Source organism: Strigops habroptila, chromosome 22 (assembly GCF_004027225.2).
Source record: "Strigops habroptila isolate Jane chromosome 22, bStrHab1.2.pri, whole genome shotgun sequence".
Classification (NCBI taxonomy): domain Eukaryota; kingdom Metazoa; phylum Chordata; class Aves; order Psittaciformes; family Psittacidae; genus Strigops; species Strigops habroptila.
This window is the reverse complement of record NC_044298.2, coordinates 2127047-2147959: the sequence shown is the minus strand read 5'-3', so window position 1 is coordinate 2147959 and position 20913 is coordinate 2127047. Positions and strand designations below refer to the sequence as shown.

The 20913-nt window shown below is 57.8% G+C and overlaps 1 protein-coding gene across 3 annotated transcripts; it reads right to left on the bottom strand.

Annotated features, from left to right (window-relative positions):
• Nucleotides 1-229: 229 nt before the first annotated feature.
• On the bottom strand, nt 230-20501 carry SNX27 (sorting nexin 27). 3 transcript variants are annotated; one of them, XM_030473955.1, is made up of 13 exons: nt 20156-20501; nt 12223-12454; nt 11023-11215; nt 10615-10679; nt 9769-9873; nt 9155-9233; nt 7446-7609; nt 6075-6164; nt 4582-4731; nt 4197-4325; nt 3942-4001; nt 3329-3391; nt 230-908 (listed from the first exon to the last, which is right to left on the bottom strand). In XM_030473955.1, the coding sequence occupies exons 1-13, from the start codon at nt 20434-20436 to the stop codon at nt 861-863; spliced, it is 1659 nt and encodes a 552-aa protein (XP_030329815.1). In that variant the 5' UTR covers nt 20437-20501; the 3' UTR covers nt 230-860. The 3 variants fall into 3 exon arrangements, with proteins under 3 accessions (XP_030329815.1, XP_030329816.1, XP_030329817.1); XM_030473956.1 differs by lacking the exon at nt 3329-3391; XM_030473957.1 differs by lacking the exon at nt 4582-4731 and having other exon boundaries at nt 20156-20446.
• Nucleotides 20502-20913: the final 412 nt, after the last annotated feature.

Sequence of the window (20913 nt, the reverse complement as noted above, 5' to 3'; positions counted from 1 at the left end):
ATCCAGCTTCTCCCATCCCGGTGAGGGGCAGATGAACCTCGGCCTCTACCTATGCCCAGCAGGATGATGATAATGATGGTGCTGATGCTGGTGCTCCCCAGCCCTGCTGCCCCACGGCCACGTTTAGCTCTTGCAGGACCAGCAGCTCCTGCCCCCAACCCCGGGATGCTCCTCAGCACACGCAGCAGGGAAGCCGCTTTCCGACCTCATTCCCCCTCCGCAGCCGCTGGCACATGGAGGAGCCTGAGCCCATCACCCGGCTCCGGCCCCAGGAGCCCATCCCAGGAACGCCGCTGTGCTCCCCGAGTCCACATGAAAACACCCAGAACCCAACCGAAAACACGGGGAAAATCAGCAAATCAAGAGCTTGTAACAGTGGAGAGGTCCTTGTGCCGGGAGAGGTGTTTCCCTGTAACATTCCTTCTCTTTTTGCTTCTTTCCTTTTTCCTCCGCTGTTTTAGTCGTCCTCTGGAGTCAGTGTTCAGGCCCCACGCTGGGTGGGGGGGACGCGTGTGAGGACACCTTTGAGAGGTGCAGCCACCGCTGGGAGCGTGGCAAAGACCCGGATCCATGTGGGGTTTGTCCTGGTTCTGGGGGGGTTCACACACGTGTCCATGGTTCCAGCTCCAGCACAATCCATCGTCCACACGAGGCCCCGAAGCCCGCGGCGGCTCCGCTGCCATCCACGTTGTCCCTCCTTCCTCGGTCCATCCTGCCGTTTATCCCAGTTGCTTAATGCCATAAACATGAAGTTCACAAATGGTATTATTATTAATAATATTTAGTTTAAGGGCTTTAATACAATAACAGAATTTTAAGTGTTAATGGGGGGGGGGCTGCGTTCGTCCGGGTGGGGGGGGCTAAGTGGCCGCGTCCCTCTGCTGTGACCTGACCATCTGAAAGATGTTCTGCAAGAGAAGGAAAAGGAGAAGGACATTAAGAGTGTGGGGAGGGGACAGGATGGGGCACCCAGTGCAGAGGGGGCAAGGGGGGGCCACGGTTCTGCCTGGCCTCAGCACCGAGGTGATGCTCCAGGAGCAAGGAGCTCACCCGGTGCATCCCGGGCTCCAATTCCCCACTGTCACATCCCGAGCTCCCGGCCCTTCACCGAGGGGCAGGAGGGGAAAGGATCTGCCCTTCCCTGTGCCCAGTGCACCCGGAGCTCCACTGGGGAAAGGCAAGTCTAAGAGGAGCAGAGGGGATTTAGACACCCATTCTTCAATGGGGATTTGGTGTGGCACCGAATGAGGGGCAGGTTTTGGGAAGGGGGGCCCCGGGGAGCCACCCCCCAGGCCAAGCTGGGATGATTCCACTGGCCTTCCTCTTGGGAGGCCCCGGAGCCGAGGAGTCAGGGAGCTCCAGCAGTGGATCCCGGCTCCTCCTGGTGCATGATGGGCTGCGAAGGGCAGATGATGCCCCACAGGAAAGCGGCTCAGCCTGAGCCGGAGACTAAAGGAGGGCAGGAAGGAGGCCAGGAAGGAGGCCAGGAGCCACGCTGGGACTCGGCTGCATCCCCCCAGAAAGCCCCGGTCCCTCCCGGCTCCACGAGCATCCCCCTTCCGGAGAAGGGCCAGAAGCTGTGAATAACCCAGATTCGACTCGCAGGAGCCAAGCGAAAGGAGGACGGAGCCAGGCCGGGGGTCACTGGTACCTGCCCCCCCCCATGGCACGGCTTCACCCCCACATCCCCAACCGGAGCCTGTCCCCTGCAGGAAGCCAGCGCCAGCCCCAAGGGGACCACGAGGGTCTCCCCATGAGCCGGGGGTTATTTCTCAGCCTCGGCCAGGCTCTTGCCCGGCGCTATCAGCAGCATCTGCGGCTTGGGAGGCGAGTCAGCAGCTCACAGAGCACTAAACAGACCCGTAACGCAGCTGCCAGAGTCCATCGGTCTCTTTATTTTACGCTGGGGAGAGAAAATTACCAAGTGACGGGTCAGAAATAGTCCTGACCTGGAAAGAACCTGGGAAGAGCGGCAGGAAACAGCACTGGGGGGGCTGCCCCATGTCCCGAGGGCGGGTTTGGGGGGGTGGAAGCTGCATTGATGACCCAGAGCACAGCCCCGGGGACACCTCCAGGAGCTGCAGCGAGAGGAATCGCTCAGACGTGCGTAAACTGAATGGGAGAAAGGAATCTGTTTCCCTGGCAGGGAAGTGATGGGAGGTTGAGCACGGAGGAACAACCGAGTTCAGGAGGAAGGAAAAGCAATTCCCCTGGTTTCCTGTTCCAGATCCCCCTTCCTGGGGGGGGGGGGGGCACAGTGGGGAGCAGCAGAGCCCCAGCACAGCCCAGGGGCTCACCCCGAGTACACTGGGGAGCAGCAGAGCTCTGTAAAGCAAACTGCAGCGCTCTGCTCCTGCAGAGCAGCCCCAGCAAAGCCCTCTCGGCATCCCCAGGCTTTGTGGAGGAGACATCAAACACGTGCTGTGAGCAGGGGTGACACAGAGCACGGGCACGGCTGCACACAAAGGCCCCCCCCCCCCCAGGGCCGGGCGGGCTCACCCGCGGTGGCCACAGGCTCTGTTTGGCAGAGGATCCCACACCCGCGCTGCGCGGCGCCTTCCGGAGCGGGCGACGCTTCCCACACCGTCTGCTGCAGCTTTCTGCTCAGCCAGGCAGGGCTCTGCCCGCTCCGACGGCCAACACAGCCCAGCTCCCACCAGCACCGCTGGGGCAGCAGCTTCCAGCCTCACCATGCACCCTCGCCTCCTCGCTCATGCCTCAAATAACCTGCAGCCATTTCCCAAGTTCGATCTGAAGCTGGAGCAGGGTGCAGGGTGGTGCTTGGGCAGCCCGTGGAGGTGCTGTGAGCCCCGGGGCACCACAACGTGTGTGAGCTACAGTAAAGGTGCTGCAGAACAGCCGACGAGACCAGTGTCTCCCAGTCCCTAAAGGTCCTTGCCCCACCGCTGTGGAACAAGAGCAAAGCTGCAGCCACCAGCCTGCAGCTCCCAGGATGGAGTCCTTGGTCCATGAACAGAAGCACAGAGCCAAAGTGTTTGTCCCTTCCACGCTGTGCCCTTCCCTCCCCTCCACCATCTACCGCAGCCCAGTGCTGGGTCACCCAAAGGTGGGCAGAGCCCAGCAGACGGGCGAGCTGTGAGCAGGTCAGGAGAGAGGTCTGTAAGCTCAGAGCCATCTCCCTGCCACGACAAGCAGCACCGGGTATGTTACCCTGCAGGTTCCCTCCAAGGAGGACACTAAGAGGAGCTGGGTCCTGTCCACATCTACACTAAGAGGAGCTGGAGCAGAGAAGAGGATCACTACATCTGCAGAGAGTGGCCAGACTGGCTCAGAGAGCAGAGGTGCTGTTTGCTTTCAGCCCAATTACCTTGCTGCACATATTGTCTTTACTGCAGTTCCTGTTATCCTTGTCTGCTGCCTCCTCCTCCACCTTGACAGGGAGAAATAAAACGGGGATAAATGAAAAAGCAGAGCTGGGGGGGCCGGGAGGAGACGGGGCAGCCCGTGCTGGCAACAAGAACAGGGGTGGGAAGCCAACAAGAAAGTAGAGGCTGAAAGTGGTGGGTTCTGGGAGCAGCTTTGATGGGAGGAGGCTGAGCAGGCACCTCAGGCTGGGATTCGGATCCTCTCTGTTCCTCACAGCAGCTTTGTGCTGGAGGCTCTCACAACCCTTCCTGAATAATTCAGCAACCTGCAGAGTCCCTCTGGAGGAGATGTTTTGCCATGTACATTTGGGAGCCACAGCCTGGGAGCTGTCACCCTGGGCAGCCACAGCTCCATGAGGCTCCCAGCACCAGCAAACACCCTCCACCTACAGAGCCCCGGCCTTTGAGAGCAGCCGGCTACCCCCGAGACCTGGAGCACTGCTCCAAGCTCCCATTCCTCCCTGTAAAGCTGCTGGTAAGGACCAGACAGAAACGCTTTCATCGAAAGCCTCCTGTCAAAGGTGAAGCCCTTCCCTTGCAGTGATGGGTTCTTACCTCCTTCCTCCACTTCAGCTCGCAGAAAACCCGTTCGAAGCACTCGTGCATGTAGTTGAACTGCAAAGGGAAAACAGGAACATCTCAGGGCAGTAGCAGCCCCGGCCCCGCTCCCCGCACTTCGGGCTCCTCCTGGTGGCCACCGGCCCCAGCGCCACCTCCCGCCCCAGGGCTGGAGCACAGGAGCTCCTGCGGCTCCTGGGGGAGAACGAGCAGGCTCTGGGCTTCTGCTCTGCAAAGAACAGGGGTACTCACATAGGGGGTGAAGATTTTAACCCATCGGGGTTTCTTCTCTCCTCGCGTGTATTCGAAACAAAAGGCCATTCCCTCCTCGTCCGTGTCCCACCGCTGCATCTCGTCCCATTCGAATGCTATTACCTGGTTCTGAAGGAAGATGACAGCGAGGTGAGGCCAGAGCCCTCCTGGAAGGGGAGGTTTAAGGCAGAGGGGGCAGCGGATGCCCCGCACAGCCTTGCAGGAGCTGAGGAAGCAGCTGTGGGAGCACCCGCTGGCACCCAGAGAGCAGCCAGCCAAACCCCTGCTCTCACACCCGCTGCCAGGACCCCTCCAGTGGCTGCTCAGCACCAGACCTGAGCCCCAGAGCCCCGGGGACACGGTGCTGGTGGCAGCAAACCCTCACCTCCAGCTGCCCCTCCTCGGTGCAGGCGTGGAGTTTAAAGTGCTTAATGCTGATGGCTGTGATGACGTGCCCCTTCCGCCGGGAGTCACAGGAGCAGTGGGGGAAGATGATCTCGTTGTAGCCCTCACACGTCCGTAACATGTTTAAATACTGCAGAGGGAAAGGAGCAGGCGTTAGATCCTGAGCCCTGCACCCTCCTGCTCCTCACCTTGGAAATCCCTGGCTTTGCCCCAGCCCAAAGAGGCTGCATCCCCTCCACAGGAAGGGGAGTGTGTGTGTATATGCTGGGATAGACCCTTTCCGAAGATTCAGATCTCTCTCTGGTTATGAGAAAGCTACTGAGATGAGCAGAGACCAAAGAGCCATGAGACAACCCACAGGAAGAAGCATCTATTTACTGATCCTTATCGTTAGTTAATAATTCATTGTCTTGGCTCAGCACTGCAGGTGACCCTTCCAGCGCCCACCCCAGGCCAGTCTCCCAGCAGGGACAGGCTCTGAGGAGGGCTTCAACCGAGACCAGCCAGGCCGGAGAAGGGGATCCCTCTCTGAGAGCACAGGCGGGTGCACCGAGTCAGGGAAAGTTCATTTGGTACCAGCAGCCCTGAGCAACCAGGAAGTTATTTACAAGTCAGATTCTTCTGCTGTTTGATCTCTGAGCCAAGCTTGTCTGGCAGATGAGCTCCGGGCAGCCCAAGCCAGGCAGGCTCACTGCAGCCCTTGGGTTTGCTGGGCAGTGATAACAGGCAGAACCCCCCTGACCAGTTAGTGAGCTCTGACACAGGATTTGCCACCTGGAAGGAATTCTGCCAGGCAAAGAATAAAGAAACTAAAGCACCAAAGAGGCAGCAACTTGTGTTCCAAGCGGGCCAGGACCCACCCTCTCTTGACTATCCAGCACCAGCACCTCAGAGCCAGTCTGAAGCAGAAAGGGAGCTTTATTTCTCCATTGCTGCCCCCGAAGGGCTGCAGGTGAAGGATTGCCACACGGTGTTCAGCACCTCACCCTTCAACACAGACAACCCACGAGGTTTTATCGCTGCCTTGTTTGGAGCCGAGTCAATGGGGGATCTTGCCAAGGACAAGCTGCTGCTCAAACGCGCCAGGCACAAGGGGTGGGTTTGGTTCATGCAGCCGCCGACCCTCAGGCAGGTCCCAGCCCTCTCCTGGCATTCCCGTCTGTGCTCCCTGCCAGCACCTCCTGTGCTGGGCCCACAGCCCCAGCTCTCCCAGCTACTGCTTTCCAGGAAAGGCTGTGTGCACAGAATGGGTGGGAAGGGACCTTAAAGCTCCTCCAGCTCCAACCCCTGCCACGGGCAGGGACACCTTCCACTAGAGCAGGTTGCTCCAAGCCCCTGTGTCCAACCTGGCCTTGAACACTGCCAGGGATGGGGCAGCCACAGCTTCCCTGGGCATCCTGTGCCAGCACCTCCTTACCAGACACAGCATTGCCAACGGGAAGGAAAGCAAACAGGACAGGTAGGATAACTCACCATGACCATCTTTCTCTGCTCACACAGCTTTTGTAACTGGTAGGACTTCTCCTCTGCTTTGATGTAGCCTTTCTTGACATCATCAACAGCCTAAACAGAACAAGGGAAAGGAAACCCGGGAGGTCAGACCACAGGCCTCTTCCTGAGTCACACCGCTTTGCTTTCCCTGGCTGGCCCTGAGGCTGCTCTGAACAGCCACCCAAATCCACAGCCCCAGAAGGTGACCAACGTCCCTGGAGAGGCAGCGGGATGGAGAGGCTCACAGAGGCGGTTCTTCGCATCACTGGCTCCTGCCACGAGCCTCTGGCTGCCCCGAGGAGCACAGAGATGCTTGAGCTTTGGAAGAATGTCCCCTGGCACCAGAGGATTGGTCTGGAAATGCTGGTACCTGGAATGCTGTGTTTGCCTTCGGGCACAGGCAAGGACAGGCTGGTACAACCCTTCCACTCCAGCTGGCTCCAGCAGACCAGAGCTGGCTTCTACCCACTGTGCTGCTGGAGCCTTGGCATGAAAAATGGGCTTTTCCTTCAGGCTGGAGCAGGTACACAGCCACCTCCTTTCGCTCCTCAGCTGCACACCCCAGCAAGGGCTCCTGCCCCTGGCACAAAGCTGCTTGTAAAGCTGCCAGCCAGTGAAGAGCCAGTCTAGGAGATCCAAGAATTTGACAACTACTATTTTTATTTCACTTTGTACCAGAGGCTGGTACAGGCTCAGCTCAGCGCTGGGACAACGGGTTTGGTGGCTGAGACCGAGCAGGATTCATCTTACTGAACTTTGCAGACATCTGCCTCCGAGCTGGTCATCCTAGACTAGCTTTAAACAGGCAATGGGAGAACATGGCTCTTCTTGGACTCACTTCATCCCAGAGAATCTGCATGAAGTGAAATCACAGGCAGAAACGTCCCCTTTCCTCAGGATGCACAGGGAGAAATCTGGCTCCTCATGTTCACTGACAGCACAGAGAACTGAGGCAGTGCAGCCTCCCGTGGTCCTTTTAACTTCGACCTTTTTGGATCTTTTAGCTCTGAGAAAGCAACTTCTCCCAATGAGAGCAGTAGAGTCCTGCCTCCCGGCTAGCTGTGGCGTGGCCACAAATTCACCACAGCACTGCCAAGTCACCCAACCATGGACTTCTACTCCTTGAAGTCCTCCAAGCAGGACTGGCCCTCCATGTCACACTCTGTGCCCAGGACACAGAAGGATAGTGGTGCCTGGAGTAGCCCTGGGAATTGGGCACTGGTGTTGCCTTAACTCCAGTAAAAAACCAGTGGACTTGGCAACGCTGTGTTAATGGGTGGACTCCATGATCTTAATGGTCTTTTCCAACCTAAGTATTTCTACGAATCTAATGACAGCTCTCGGGCACCTCACCTGATGGAAGAAGTAGGTGACTGCCAGGTCGTTGTCGTTGAGAAGAACCTCCTCCTCTGTGGTGAAGAGCCATTTCCGGATGGTCAGGCACGTCCCCGGCACCGCCGAGGTGTAGTTCTGCACGTACAGTTTGTGGGGGAATTCGTTGGGCGCCAGTTTGCGCACTGGAAAAAGCACAGGACAGGTAAGTGCATTGCCAGTGTCACCAGCACCAGCTGTGGCTGCAGCGACACAGCATCAGGACCCAGCTCTGCCCCAAGGCTCTTTCTTACCCTCCCCGACCAAAAGCAGCTTTTCCCCAACACCTATTTCCACAGCAGCAGACCCCGGAGGACCCTGCTGGTCCCCTGCAATCACCCCTGTTGCGTGAGGCTGAGCTCCTGTGGCTGCTGAGAGCTCAGTGCAGCTCTGGAGCATCAGCACAACAGCCCAACTCCATCCCTTTGGTGCACGGGGAGGTCCTGCCTAAGCCTGAGCATCACAGTTGTCCTGGACCTATGCAGTGGCCTCACAGTGTGGGGGACTGGAGAAGGTCCCATCCTGGCAGAGCCTGGACAAACCCTGCTCAGCCAAGCTGCAGCCCCTGTCCAGACACTGGCTGTGTTCAAACCTGCATTACCCAGCTATGATGGACAAGAGGTGAGTGCCAGTGCACCCACCCTTCACCAGGTAGGGATATGGCCACTATCTTACTGCAGATGGAGCTGACGGTTTCCAGTGAGTGCATCCAGACAGGAATAAATGTGGATGTTCACAGCAAGTGTCCAGAAAGTACAAGCCACAAAGGTGAACCTGAGTTGCCCCTCGCAGGAATGAGGAATTCACAGCTCCAGCTGGAGTCTGGAACTGTAAAAGCTTCCTCAGGGACTGTGCCAGGTATTCCCACTCCAGGCTCCCCCACAGCCCTGCCTGGCCTCCACAACCCCAAGGCATGTTGACCCCCCAGCCTTGGACTTCTCTCCCCATGCCCGTGTCCTGCTGTGACACACCAGCACCCTGTGACCCTCACAGAGTGACACAGAGCTGGTGGCAGAGGCAGCTCTGTGATGCCAATGGTTTTGCAGGAGCCTGGTGAGCCCTGGGGTCAGCCTCTGCATGCAAACCCAGCCTGTTCTGCAGGATGAGTCAGTTGAGGAGGGCTTTAAGGAGCTAAAAATTGCCCTGGCTCTTCAGCCAGAACCTTGTGAGCATGAGGAACAGCCCTAGAAATCTCTTCCTACAAGGCATAGTTTGCTGTAACAACAGGATGAGTTTGAGGCATACAGAGATGACAACCCAGAAGTGAAGTTACCCAGCTGGGAATGAGAAACACACTTGGCTTAAAACCCAGCACAGGGAAAAAAGAATTCAACACAAACCAACCACTACACCCATTTTGTGGTGTGACCACGACATCTTGGCCTCTCTACAGCTTCAGGGAACTCAAGTGGGTGAAACCAGAGACTGCTGTGGCCAGGAATCTGAACAGCAGCCAAAAGACCCCAGCATGTGCTGGGCTGAAGGATGGCAATTACTTAAGTGCCAAAATGATCGCCTGGAATCCCACTGCCAAGCCTCAAATACTATCAGGATTTAACCACGGAAGGAGAGATGAGAAGCTGAGAGCAGGGCTCCTGTTTTGTGAGTAGAGGCAAGACCTAACAGAGCGCTGGCACCGCAGAGCTTTGTCCTCAGTGGCTCATCAGCACCGAGGGGATTAGGAGACTCACCGAAGGAGTGATTGATCACTTCAAACAAGGCGAAGTAGTTTGCAGTAATACTGTCCATCCCAACCTTGGCAGCCACAGCCTGCAGAGCAAAGGGACAGGAAACGGGGTGAGCAAAAGAGGAGCCCGCTCTCAGGGCAAAGTCAGCTTCATACAGGTTATTCCCAAGTATTCCCTAACCCAAGGCATTAGCGCAGTGCTGGCTGAAGTCAGTTCTCCTTAGTTTTCCACCTAAAGTGGGCCTCTGGCCACTTGCAAACCCATAACTTGGCACTACCCTTAATATCCAACTTGCTGCCCTGCCACAGAGACCCACGTGTTGGCTGCTGCCAGCTCTGGGACCCCACTGCAGCGCTGACACACTCAGCCAGTGCTCAGAGCCACCCGCCAGCTCTGAGATACTACCAGTGAAAATGAACTCAGCGATGGCTCTGCCCTTGCAGCCGAGCTGCCAGCGGGCACGCTGCTTCAGCACGGCCTGAGGTGAGAGTTTTCCACTGTCTCCATCCTCCCTGTACAGCGACGCAGCGTGGCTTGTGCCCAGTGGCACTGGAGAGGAGCAGGCGGGTTCCCAGTTCATGGCTGAGTCTTCCAGTCAAGGCGAACAAGGAGCTCACCTGGTACACCTGGTCTGTCGTGCTGTTCTTCTTCACTCGTACTGTCACGGTTGTGATGTCTGGTAACGCCACCCGGAGCTCCACATCCGAGACACCGTTGTAGTTCTGAGGGAGGGAGAAACCAGCATCACACACCCTGAGCTCTGCAGACCACTGACTGCCTCGCACTGGCTCATCAAAATCCCAGCTCTCTGCTGGAATCCCATTCCAGCCTGCACCAGAGGAATTGTGACAGAAGGAAGAGGTGAGCTCGGCTCCGACCAGGAAGCTGAGCAAACTGCTCCAGACCATGATGGGCTTGGGTTTTCCATGCATGGGACATGGCAGCTCCACGCACTCCGGAAAGGTTGGGAAGAGAACAACAGCTGAAGGGCAAACAGCAACCACTGCTGCTGCCTGCAGGTCCCCTCTCAGGAGGAGCAAGTCACGCAGACTGTGCTCAGAGCGCCTGTTGCTTCTGGCCAAAGGCTGAGGAATGCCAACAGCTCCTGAACACAAAGCTCCCCGGGCTGCCACTGGCACGAAACCAGCAGAGAAGCCACCAAATACGGGTTGGTTTTGCAGGGTCTCCCCTTGAAAGGAGCCAGGGCACGCACAGAGACAACGGGGCTGCCTCTGCTCCATGCACACCTCCGGGAGCAGCAGCAAAGCTGCTCCTTGCTGCTATGGAGAAAAGGCTTCTCACAGCCAGCAAACTGCAGCCTTGATGTTTCTGCCATGGTTTTCTACTCAACCAAGTGAGGCTTTGGCAGGGAATGTCTCTGCTCTTTGATCCAGCCTCCCTAAGTGCTCCCAGCCTCTGTAACAGAGATGGTGAAGGCAGAGCTTCGGTGCCTCCATCCCTACCTCGTCCGACTCCGACAGGAACTCCTGCATGATGTCGCTCTCCCCAATGACACGTATGGAACACACTGCAGGACAGAGAGCACAGGTCAGTGGGGAGCCATGGGGATGGGGGACCCTCCCCTCCCAGCACTGGCCCAAAGGTGACATGGAAACAACAACGGAGTGAAACAAGGCTGGCATCTCCAGCCCAAAAAGCCTTCTCAGAACAGAATGCTGTGTGCTGTTGGTGGAGGGGCACTGCACAGGCACCGTTACGCCGTGGCAAGTCTGAGCTCCCTCTCACCACTTCATCCATAAAATCCACTCCAGCTACAAATGAGCTTCTTTCCCTCCCAGGTGAACAAGTGTCCGTGAAGATCTGGATTCCGGTGGCAGATCCCCCTGAGGGTTTGTCTCCCAGCTCAGTACCTTTCTCCAGGTATTCCTCCAGCCCTCGCCGCCGGGCATCCAGCTGCTGCTCCGACAGGGAGAACGGCCACTTCCCCGGCAGGCGCGGGAAGGTGAAGTTGGCAAACTCCCGTTTCAGGTTCTGGTGCAGGATGGCGAATTCCCGGTACCGCTTGGAGCAGAGCTGCCGGCCCGCCATGTAAACGTTGTACACCTGCAGGGAGGAGAGGAGCTTTCCACTCGTTGTCTTGTTCCAAGTCCCTTCACCTCACTGTCCACCCCATTGAGGGACACGCAGCTCCCTGGCTCTGCAAAAACAAAGGCAGCACACCCAGCAGAGGGAAAACCTGGTGTGGCCGTGGGGTGGGCTGTGCTCCTAACAACAAGCAGCTATCTGCAGGATAATACTGCTCTTGTGGCAGCCTCCTGGCTCTGCCAGTCGCTGGCTGAAGCTTGGGGCCAGCTGGGGCTCTGCTGCCCCTCACCACGCTCCTGGTGCTGGTGACACCACACAGCCAGGCTGAGCAAGGAGCCGAGCAAGGCCAGGTGGACTGAGGGGTTAAATACACCCCACATGCTGCACGAACACAGAGTTCTGCAGGTGAGTGTCTCTGCCCAACCTGCGTTGGGTCCCTCTCCAGCCACAGCCATTCCCAAAGAGCCAGAACCAACCTCAAGCCTCAAGGATGTACCCGTGCCAGGTCCATGCTGACAGCTCCATTAGCTAGGAAAACGACTGCCAGCCTCCCCAGCAGAAGAGGCAGGGAACCCAAAGGAAAACGACTTTTCACAGCTATTTCCCCCACCATTCCCTAAAGGGAAAAGTGCTGTGAAGACGGGAAGCTGTGCTTCAGGACATCTGTTCCCTTTGCTTGTACATCTACCACAGATGTCCTTCACACTCGGTGTAAAAGAGGAGACACAAATACAAAAGCTTATACGCACACAATAACAACTTCCTACGTAAACTTCACGGGAGATGAGGCTACACCAGACACGTTAATGAAAAGCCTCTCAGCACCAGCCAACGCTCTGCTTGGTTACTCCTTTGCAGCTGTGAGTGAGGGCGGGCAAGCCCCAACCAAACAGTGTCACCAGCAGGCAGCGTACATGGAAGTGCCTCCATCCTGAAGGCAAACAGAGCACTGCCACCAACTGTCCCTCCCAGCACGGACCTGACGCATCCCAGCTCCAGGACACTCCACCCGAGCCCATACTGACCACAAACTTCTCGCCGTTCTGCTCCACGTGCTTGTACGTGGGGATGGAGATGGGCACGGCCTGTTTCTCCGTGTAGTCATAGAAGGACTGCCCCAAGGAGTCGTCGCTGGGATCCAGGTTATCCGCCTCGTGGGGAGGCACCGACAGCACCGTCAGGATTAACTCCTTCTCGCCCGCGCGGATCAGGTCCACCACTTGCTTGTGTGTGGCTCCTTCGACGTTCACCCCGTTCCTGTGAGAGGGAAAGAAGAGAAGCCATAAGCAAGGCCGAGGTGATGGCAGAGCCTTCCAACCAGCCAGGACCAGCCCAGAGATCCTCAGAGCTGCTTCCCAAGAAGATGCCTCCAGCCTCAACGGCTCCACTTTCGCTCTGGTCTGAACTTCACTGCTTTTCCCTACTGCTGATTTCTGCCTGATGCCTACAGACACGGCTCACGCTTCTTTGACATGTTCACAATCATCCTTGGCTATTTAAAACAAGTTCTGCAGTTTTTACCATTCCTCAGTGGAGGAAGCAGGAAAGCAAGACCCTTCCTCAGCTGAAGGCAAACGCAAGGGGAGCAGGGAGCTGAGGCAGAAAACACTGTAGAAACACCTCCTGCCCTGCCAGGGCAAAGCCACCCCCTGATCCTCCACAGCTCTGAAGCCAACGGCGATTTCCCTAAACCCAAATTGAAGATTCCAGGTGAATGAGGATGAGAAAGCAGGCAAAGAGGCTCCGAGAGCAAAACGAAGTGATTTCGGGAGCTGGCGCTCCCATCCACCAGGACACAGCACGCAGGAGATACACATTCACCCCACTTGTAGGCAAACTGCTCTGAATCAAGTTCAAACCCTCAGGGCTTTGCCCACACCAGGAGGGCAGTGGCCAAGTCGCCTCCGTGTGTGCCAGCCCTGCCGCAAGAGGGAAGGACGAAGGCAGGCGAGGTCAGTCACCGTCCCACGCTCGGCCTTGGGCCCATCTCCAGGCAGCGACAGGCAGAGCCCAGGCTCTGGGTGACCCCCACTGCAGGACGTGCTGCCCTGCCTGCAGAAGTCAAGGCTGGGTTTTCGTTACCCAGACTGGAACGAGCTCCTCAGCTGAACTTCCCACCAGTGAAGACCTCAGACACTGCAGTTTCCCTTCTGCCAGCAGACCGAGAACAACCGCGCTGCCAGCTTCCTCCTCTTCCTCAGGCCCTGGTGCCTCCTGCTGCCACCCGCTGACACAAACCCTGCGAGGGGACAAGGCCAACACCTCAGGCTCCCAACAATAAGACTGCAATGCACCATTTCATTCACAACCCCCCAGTGACACCCATTCCGGCCCACCACCGCTCCAGCTGGAGATGCTGCTGCTGCCACAGCAGCCCCATGGCCCCTCCGCTCTGCACGTGCATGGGGCCGGAGCACTCGCACCTTTGCAGTAAGGTCACTATAGCAACTCAGATGGAATCATATCCCACAAGGAAAGGGAACAGGGAATCATCTGCCACAGGAGCCGGGAGCAGCGGGCGAGGCGAGGGGAGCGCTGCTTGTGCGGACCTGAGGGATCCGAGAGCCAAATCACCCTCCCCAAGACAACAGGACACTTGGGTACGTTGCTCCTCAAGCTTCTGCCTCCATGTGGAGTTGGGGAAAAGATCCAGCTGTCACCTTCACCCTTCCAGGGGATACACATGGTCCCAGGAGAGCGCTGCTGAGCTGACCAAGGGCTGGGCCCCTCCGTACCTCACAGAAAGGATGCTCAGATACAACAGCAGCAGATGACCAGGTCCAATGAATCCTTCCCTCCATGAAGAAGGTCCCACAGACAGCACCCAGATGTCTTCTGTGTAGAACAGGAAACAGAGGAGAACTCTGCAAACTGCTGCAGGATGGAGACCACAGCCAGGCACATGCAGCCCCCAGCAAGGCCTTGAAGAGCAGCTTCAAGATCCCTTCTCTTGGCTGCCCATCATCTAACATGGAGAAGGTTACACCAGGAGCACGAAGTTCCATCACCTTCCCCTGCACTTGGCTTCCTCTTGGCCTCGCTGGGATGTGAGCTGCCCGCAGGAAGGTTCCTGCAGGAAAAGCTCCAAAAGACCCTGCTGGGGGCAGAGGAGCCTGGAGGCTGCTCAGCACGATGAGGTTAAAAGCCTCTTTGAGATGAGTTTCCAAGACTCCCCCAGACCTGCTGCCTCCTCCAGCGCGGTGCAGAGAACGTCTCATCCACTGTCTGTGTTTGAAGCCCTGGACACTATGGAGTGCTCTCAGCAGGGACAGGGACTGCTGGCAAACACCAGGACACCCCCAGGATGAAGCACGTGCTCCACACAGCAAAATTCCCCATCATGCCAACGCTAATGAGCAACATCCCCAAGACACAGGGAAGAACATTTCACTTCTCCAATTTGTGCACCGAATGACTCATTTTCTGCAAAGACTTCTTAAAATCTCCCAACTCTCTGTCTGTCAAGAGATGACAAGGAAATTTACTGCACGAAAGCCTGCAATAAGCTTCCTGGAGATGAAGACCACGGCCTGTCTTTGTGCTTGGTTCAAAGCACGCACCCAGCCGACAAACCGTCCGAGGAAAAACACCCCAGAAACTACTCAAGTCATGGTGGAGGCTTTGCTTTTGAGCAGACAAACTCCTCCAGCCATCCCATGCTACCGGGGGCCACCAGGCAAAGCACAGGTTGGAGCCCAGTCTGCTGCCAAGGCAGGACCAGCAAAAGAGGGAGAGACCCAGCACCAAGGGCAGCCCCGAAGCCTGGTAGCTGTGGGCACAAACCTTCCTCAACCCAAACCCTGCCAGGGCTGTCCAGCCACAGCCACGGCAGCATCTCCCCATCTCTCATCACCCCAGGCAGGGAAGCAGCCTTCCTCCTTAACAGCAACCTATCCACACGCTGCTCAGTACCATTCCAGGTTAAAGAACCCCAGGAAGACAGCAGTGCAGCTCCAGCAACCTCTCCAGGTTCTCTGCCAGAGGAAGGGCTCCATCCTCCATCCCCATTTGCACAGAAGCCTCTTGGAACATTTTTGGGGAGTATTAAGGTGCATTTTTACATGCGTGGCTCTGGCAAACAGCAAGAGAGCTGCTCACCTGCCCCATCAATGATCACCTCTGAAAGAAGACAAAGCTTGGTAACAGTTCCCAAGGTGAAAACCTAAATACTACTGAGGAGCAACCAAGTGCTGACCTGGTAGGTGGAAAGCTGTTAGTCCTGAACAGTATTTCAGACACTTCAGAAACCAAATCTTTATCAAATCCACCCTGGAAACTCAGGAGCAGTTAACTGCAATCAGCTTCTACACCAGCAATAGGAGACATGATCTAGGTCAAGGTCTCTTTGGGTTTTCCTGCCCTGAGCTATCAGCAAAGCCACCCTGAGAAGGCCAGCGATGGCCAGAGCAAGCCCTGGTACCAGCACGAAGAGGGACTCGATGCATAACCTTCTGACCACCATCCAAGCAATGACTTTCACCCATTCCTTTTGCAGACCCAGGTTCTCCTCCGGCTCAGTTCAAGCTGCTGACAACCAAGTTCCAGCCTGTGACAGCAGTTCTGGTTTCCCACAGAGCTCTGAGGAACATCAGTGAGCCCCCGAGGACACTGCAGACCACACGCTGCAAACCACTGGCATGAGACGCTGCTCCAGAGGTGTCAGGGAAGAGCCCGCAGGGTGCCGGGCTCCAGCTCATCCCAGTCCTGCAGTGTGGGTGTCCATGACGCCTCTCCATGACATTTTGGTCTGGAGCTGGCATTTTGCAGACACAGGTTTGAATCCCAGCAAAAGGAATCTCTCCCCCTTGTACTTCACTGTCGCTGCTTCCTCAGACTGGTGGATAAGGAAGGGAAATGGGGGGTACAAAAAGAGCCACCCCAACACACGAGGCACCAACGTCCAGCACATCCCCATCAGGAGCCACCTGACCATTTCCTACAGGCCTGTTTGCTTCGTTGCCTTGAGCCGACCAAAGCAGGAGCAGAGACCACAGAAACGGGTTTAAACTCCTCCAGCTTCAGCCACCGCGCCCGTTCCTCGGCACACACAGAATTCCATTGAAACACGCTGCAGAAGTTAAACCGGGGCAGATAAAAAGGCTCCTGCCTTTATCTAATTGTGGGCTTAATGCAAAACCCAGAGCACGAAGGTTCTTCATTTACCCACTGCTGGTATCTTGCACGAAAGAGCCGACAGAGCCGCAGCGTTTCGCTCGAGCACAGCGAGCACCGGCTCAGAGGTGCCATCAGGAGACCCCAATTCCTCCCAGTTCTAATCCAGAGCCTTAACGGGGCGGTTGAGCAGCCTTGTTCATAACGGGGGGAGATGCTGACCCACGGTAATGCTCTGAAAACGTGCACAGGGAAGCAAAGGACAGAGCTGGGAAAGGCTGGGGAGAATTCGGGAATGCCACCGGGAAGACAGTGTGGTTAAGAGGTGGGAGGAGGAAAGACCTGGTGATCAGCTGGTTATTAGGTGGATCCTTCCAGGCTTTTCCAAAGCAGAACCAGCTATTTCTGTCGCAAGTCAGTACAAAAACCAAGACTTTAGACCAAGACGAGATAAAGAGTTTAATCTCCCAAGGGAAATGCCTTTTACCGGCTGCTCCCCACCAGGGGCAGGGAGAAGCCGCCTCCCGGGGGGTTATTCCAGCAGGAGCTGTGTGAGGGGTACAACCCTTCCCTGGAAGCAGCGGGTGCCGCCACCACTTCACACATTTCTCTGGTTCACAAGTGATGGAGAGCAACCCCCGGGCTGCCCCTGAGCCCACAACCCACTGGGATGGGAGCAGCGATGCTGAATCCATCCCTCCCGTATCCCTCTTGTTCCTGAGCCCAACAGGGCAAACGCGAGGAAGCTTTTCTTCCCTGTCAAGATTAGTTATGATTGTCATTCAGGGTGATAATCAAGAAGGAAATTAGCTTTCATTGTGTGTCTCCAATGCCCTCAACACCCACAAACACACTACGAGCTAAGAAGATTAGAGGGCACACCACAGCTGTGCTGCAGAACCAGCCTGCGGAGGCAAGAGGCCTGAGCTGGGTGCGAGGGATGGGAGCACGACGCAGCGAAGGGTGGCAAGAAGGGACTTTGTGGCAGGCACGGGACTAAATAAATCCTTCAGACCACACGTGAGGCATCCTCTGGGTTGGGATGAGGACCGGGAGGTGGGTTGTGCAGAGGAAAACCACACTCCCATTACTGCGGCCAGAGGTGTCCGTGTCCTGCAGCACCACACACATCCAAAGCGAGGTAGGGAAGAGACGTGGGACGAGAGACCCCATGGACACATCCCCATGTGCCAAACACGCTGTCACTCTGCAGCAGCAGCCCCAGTAGTTCCATCAAGGCCATGCAGTGGAACAATCTTGTCTCTCAGGCTCTTGCTCCAAGAACCTCTCTCCCAGGCCAGCCCCCTGGGAGCTGCGGGAGGTGGAACCAAGATCCCGCTTGGAAACCCAGAGCGCACCCAACTGCATTCACCACCAGCACGGCGACACGGCACGAGGGCTGCAGAGGTGCTGAGCAGGCACCAGCTCCCCCCGGAGCCCCAGCACCGGGCTCCAGACCCGCAGCCCGGGAGCAGCGAACCGGGCACGGATGGAGCAGCACCGGGACGGCTGCGCCGGGGCAGCGGCGGCCGGGCCGCCCCCACCATTGTGCGCAGGGTGAGAGGAAGGGAAATCGCGGCTATTTTTGGATCGTGTTTGATTGTTTTCGGCTCCCAGCTCCCAACCGCGCCGAGATTCACTGTCAGGATTTCAGTGGAGCCGGGCAGGAGGAGCGCGCTCGTGGCAGACACGGGGCCTTCACACGCCCAAGCGTGGCTGCACCGTGCGACGGTCCTCAGCCCCGTTCACGCAGCCAGGTTAACCAAAGCCACGGCTGGCATCGGGAATGGGCCGGAGCCAACCTGGCAGCACGACAAGAGACGCGGGCAAATGAAAAGCAACTTCTCCCAGGAGATGAGAAGCGGCAGATAAAGCAAGAGGAAATCCCCCATCCTTCCGGCCCTGCAGAGGGGGAAGCCAGGGGGCCAGAGAGCAAACACCCCTCGTGCCCATCATTAACCAGCACTATCCGCAGCTCTTAACTCTTTCAAACACCAGGTCTGGCCACAGACTAAAGGCAAGGCTCAGCCGGGACACCAGCAACCAAACCTGACTCCAGCACCAGCCTCAAAACCTACCTCTGAGTTCAAACCCAGCATTGCAAGTGTTTCCCCACAGCGGGCACGAGGGAGAACTCCAGCTCACCACCTTGCAGCACATATCAAGTGCCTTCCCTTGGTCAATAACCACTGTTCTCTCAAGTAGATCCTCCAGGCGCAGAACTCACCCCCTGAACGGTTCTTCTGCACAGAGAGACCGAAGCCTGAAGCATTTGGAGAGCCCCATCCCAGCATCGACCCCGACAGGGCATGACCAGCTCTAGCCACAGGCTAACCAGAACAGATCCTCTCTGCTGGGCCCAAACACATGCTGTTGTCCTTCACACACTGCAGCCTGCAAAGACTGGCAGCAAAGCATTCCTGCTGCTATGAAATCCCTGTAATTAATAAGTAATTGAACTTAACCAACTCAGCATGAAGTACAACCATGTAGGGATCAGGAGGCATCCGCAGCTTGGCACAGGCAGAGCCAGCCCCAAGAACCACAGGACGAAGGGGAACACGCTGGGGAAAACACACCTCAGCAGACTGAGGCCACGGGAGGGGATTTAACCAGTGTCAGTCCACAAACACAGCTCAAAGTTGAAGGGTTTTGGTTTTGGAGGGGAATATGAGTTTCAACACAGCCAAAGCATTCCCATGGAAAGATGTTTCCAGGCTCACATGACAATTCTCACCGTCCAGGACAACCCGAGGTCCCAGTGACTGAGAGGAATTAATCCCAAGCAGCCGGCTCTGTCCGGAGCAAGTTTCCATCCCCGCTGCCTCCTGCGTTGCTGCCAGGCCACCAGCTCCAGCCAGCACCTCCCTGCCCGCCCCAGGAGGGTCCCACCACAGGCTGAGGGTGGGTTTGCACCCTCACACCCCTCTTCTGCCAGGGCACCCCCAGCCCAGCACTGGGTCCTGACAGGCACAGACCCTTCCCCTGCTCTTCACCCCCCTTCCTTCCAGCTCCCTCCTTTCCCATTTCCAAACCTGCTTCCCCTCCTTACCAGGGACCTCTCCTGGGAACAGCTTTTCTCCAGGAGCTCTGTGTGCCCCCCCTCAGATAAATCCCCCCGCCATGGCCACCCCCTTCCCTGACAGGGAGGCAGATCCATGGACATGACTCCTACCGATATCCCATCCTGATCCGCAACCCAAGGGATACCCCCAAAAACAAAGGTGTGGGGAAACTCTTCCAGGGACAAAGTGGTGACGGGGACCCCAGATTCACCCTCCAAGAGAGGGGCTGTGACCCTCTCTGCCTGCACACACCCCACAAAGAAGGGGATCCTCTAAACAATGAGCATTGCCCCAACAGACATGGGGGTGTCCCTCCACCCCCAAAGTGGCCCCCAAAGCCCCCAGACCCCCTAAAGGCTCCCAATGAGAGGAATCTGGCCCAGCTCCCCTATAAAGGCCTCCCTAAGCCCTCAATGGAAGACAACCGGGACAGGCCCCCCCTTAGTGACCCCCAAAGCGCCTGCGGGCAGAACCTCCGCAGGAGCCCCCCCAAAAGCCCCTGGTGAGAGGGGCGAGAGGGGAACAAACCAGCCCCCCCAGCGCCTGCTGAGGTGCAGACACCCCCATAACGCCCCCCCAGGGGCCCCCAGCCTAGCTCCCCATTACAGCTCCCATACAGCCCCCTCCAAGCCCGCAGCGAGGCTCAGCCCCCCCCTCCCCAGCTCAGCCCCCTCAGAGCCCTCCCCAGGCTCCCCCCCCAGCCCGGCCCTCCCGCAGCGGAGGGGGCGGCAGCGGGCGCGCACCCCCGGGGCCGGGCGGGGCGCGGCCCCCCCGTACTCACACCTCCAGGATGCGGTCCCCCTTGCGCACCCCGGCGCGGTCGGCCGCCCCGCCGCCCAGCACGGCGCTGACATGCTGCAGCGGGGCGTACAGCTCGCCGTTGATGCTCCGCAGCTGCCCGCCTTCGCTCACTTGACCGCGCACGTTGAAGCCGTAGCCGGACTCCGACTTGACGATGCGGACGACGCGGGGCCCGCCGGGGCCCGCCGGGGCCCCCTCCCCGCCGCCGTCCCGGGGCGGCGCCGCCGAGCGCGGCCGCGCTTCGCCCTCCTCGTCCGCCATCTTGGCGAGCAGCGCCCGGCCGGGCCGTCACGCGACCGCCGCCGCGCCGGCCACCGTAGGGCACCGCCCTCCCACCGGCAAGGGACGACGGGAACTGTAGTTCAGACCCGCCTCTCCGCTGCCGCCTCCCGCGGGGGGACGCTGGGAACTGTAGTCCGGAGCGGGGCCTCATGGGAGTTGTAGTGCTGCCGCCATGGCAACGGCGCTGCGGGGCAGCCCGGCACGGACACAGGAGGGGACAGTGGCATCGGGCACATTGACACCAGCAAGAAAGAGACAGAACCAAAGGGGAGAAGGGGGACCCCTTTGGAGATCAGTAACGGGAGGTGTCCCTCAGGGGTCGGTGTTGGGACCGATCTTGTTCAGCATCTTTGTCGGCGACATGGACAGTGGGATCGATGCGCCCTCAGCACGTTTGTGATGACACCAAGCTGTGTGGTTCGGTTGATACGCTGGAGGGAAGGGATGCCATCCAGA

What these genes read in the sequence shown, in the direction of transcription:
- SNX27 (XM_030473955.1), bottom strand. Translation starts at nt 20,436, where the DNA reads ATGGCGGACGAGGAGGGCGAAGCGCGGCCGCGCTCGGCGGCGCCGCCC. An exon ending in TCCTGTCGGAGTCGGACGAG is followed by an intron (nt 9,874 to 10,614) that starts GTAGGGATGGAG and finishes TCCCTCCCTCAG; the next exon opens with AACTACAACGGTGTCTCGGA. An exon ending in AAGACAATATGTGCAGCAAG is followed by an intron (nt 909 to 3,328) that starts GTAATTGGGCTG and finishes CTTCTCTTGCAG; the next exon opens with AACATCTTTCAGATGGTCAG.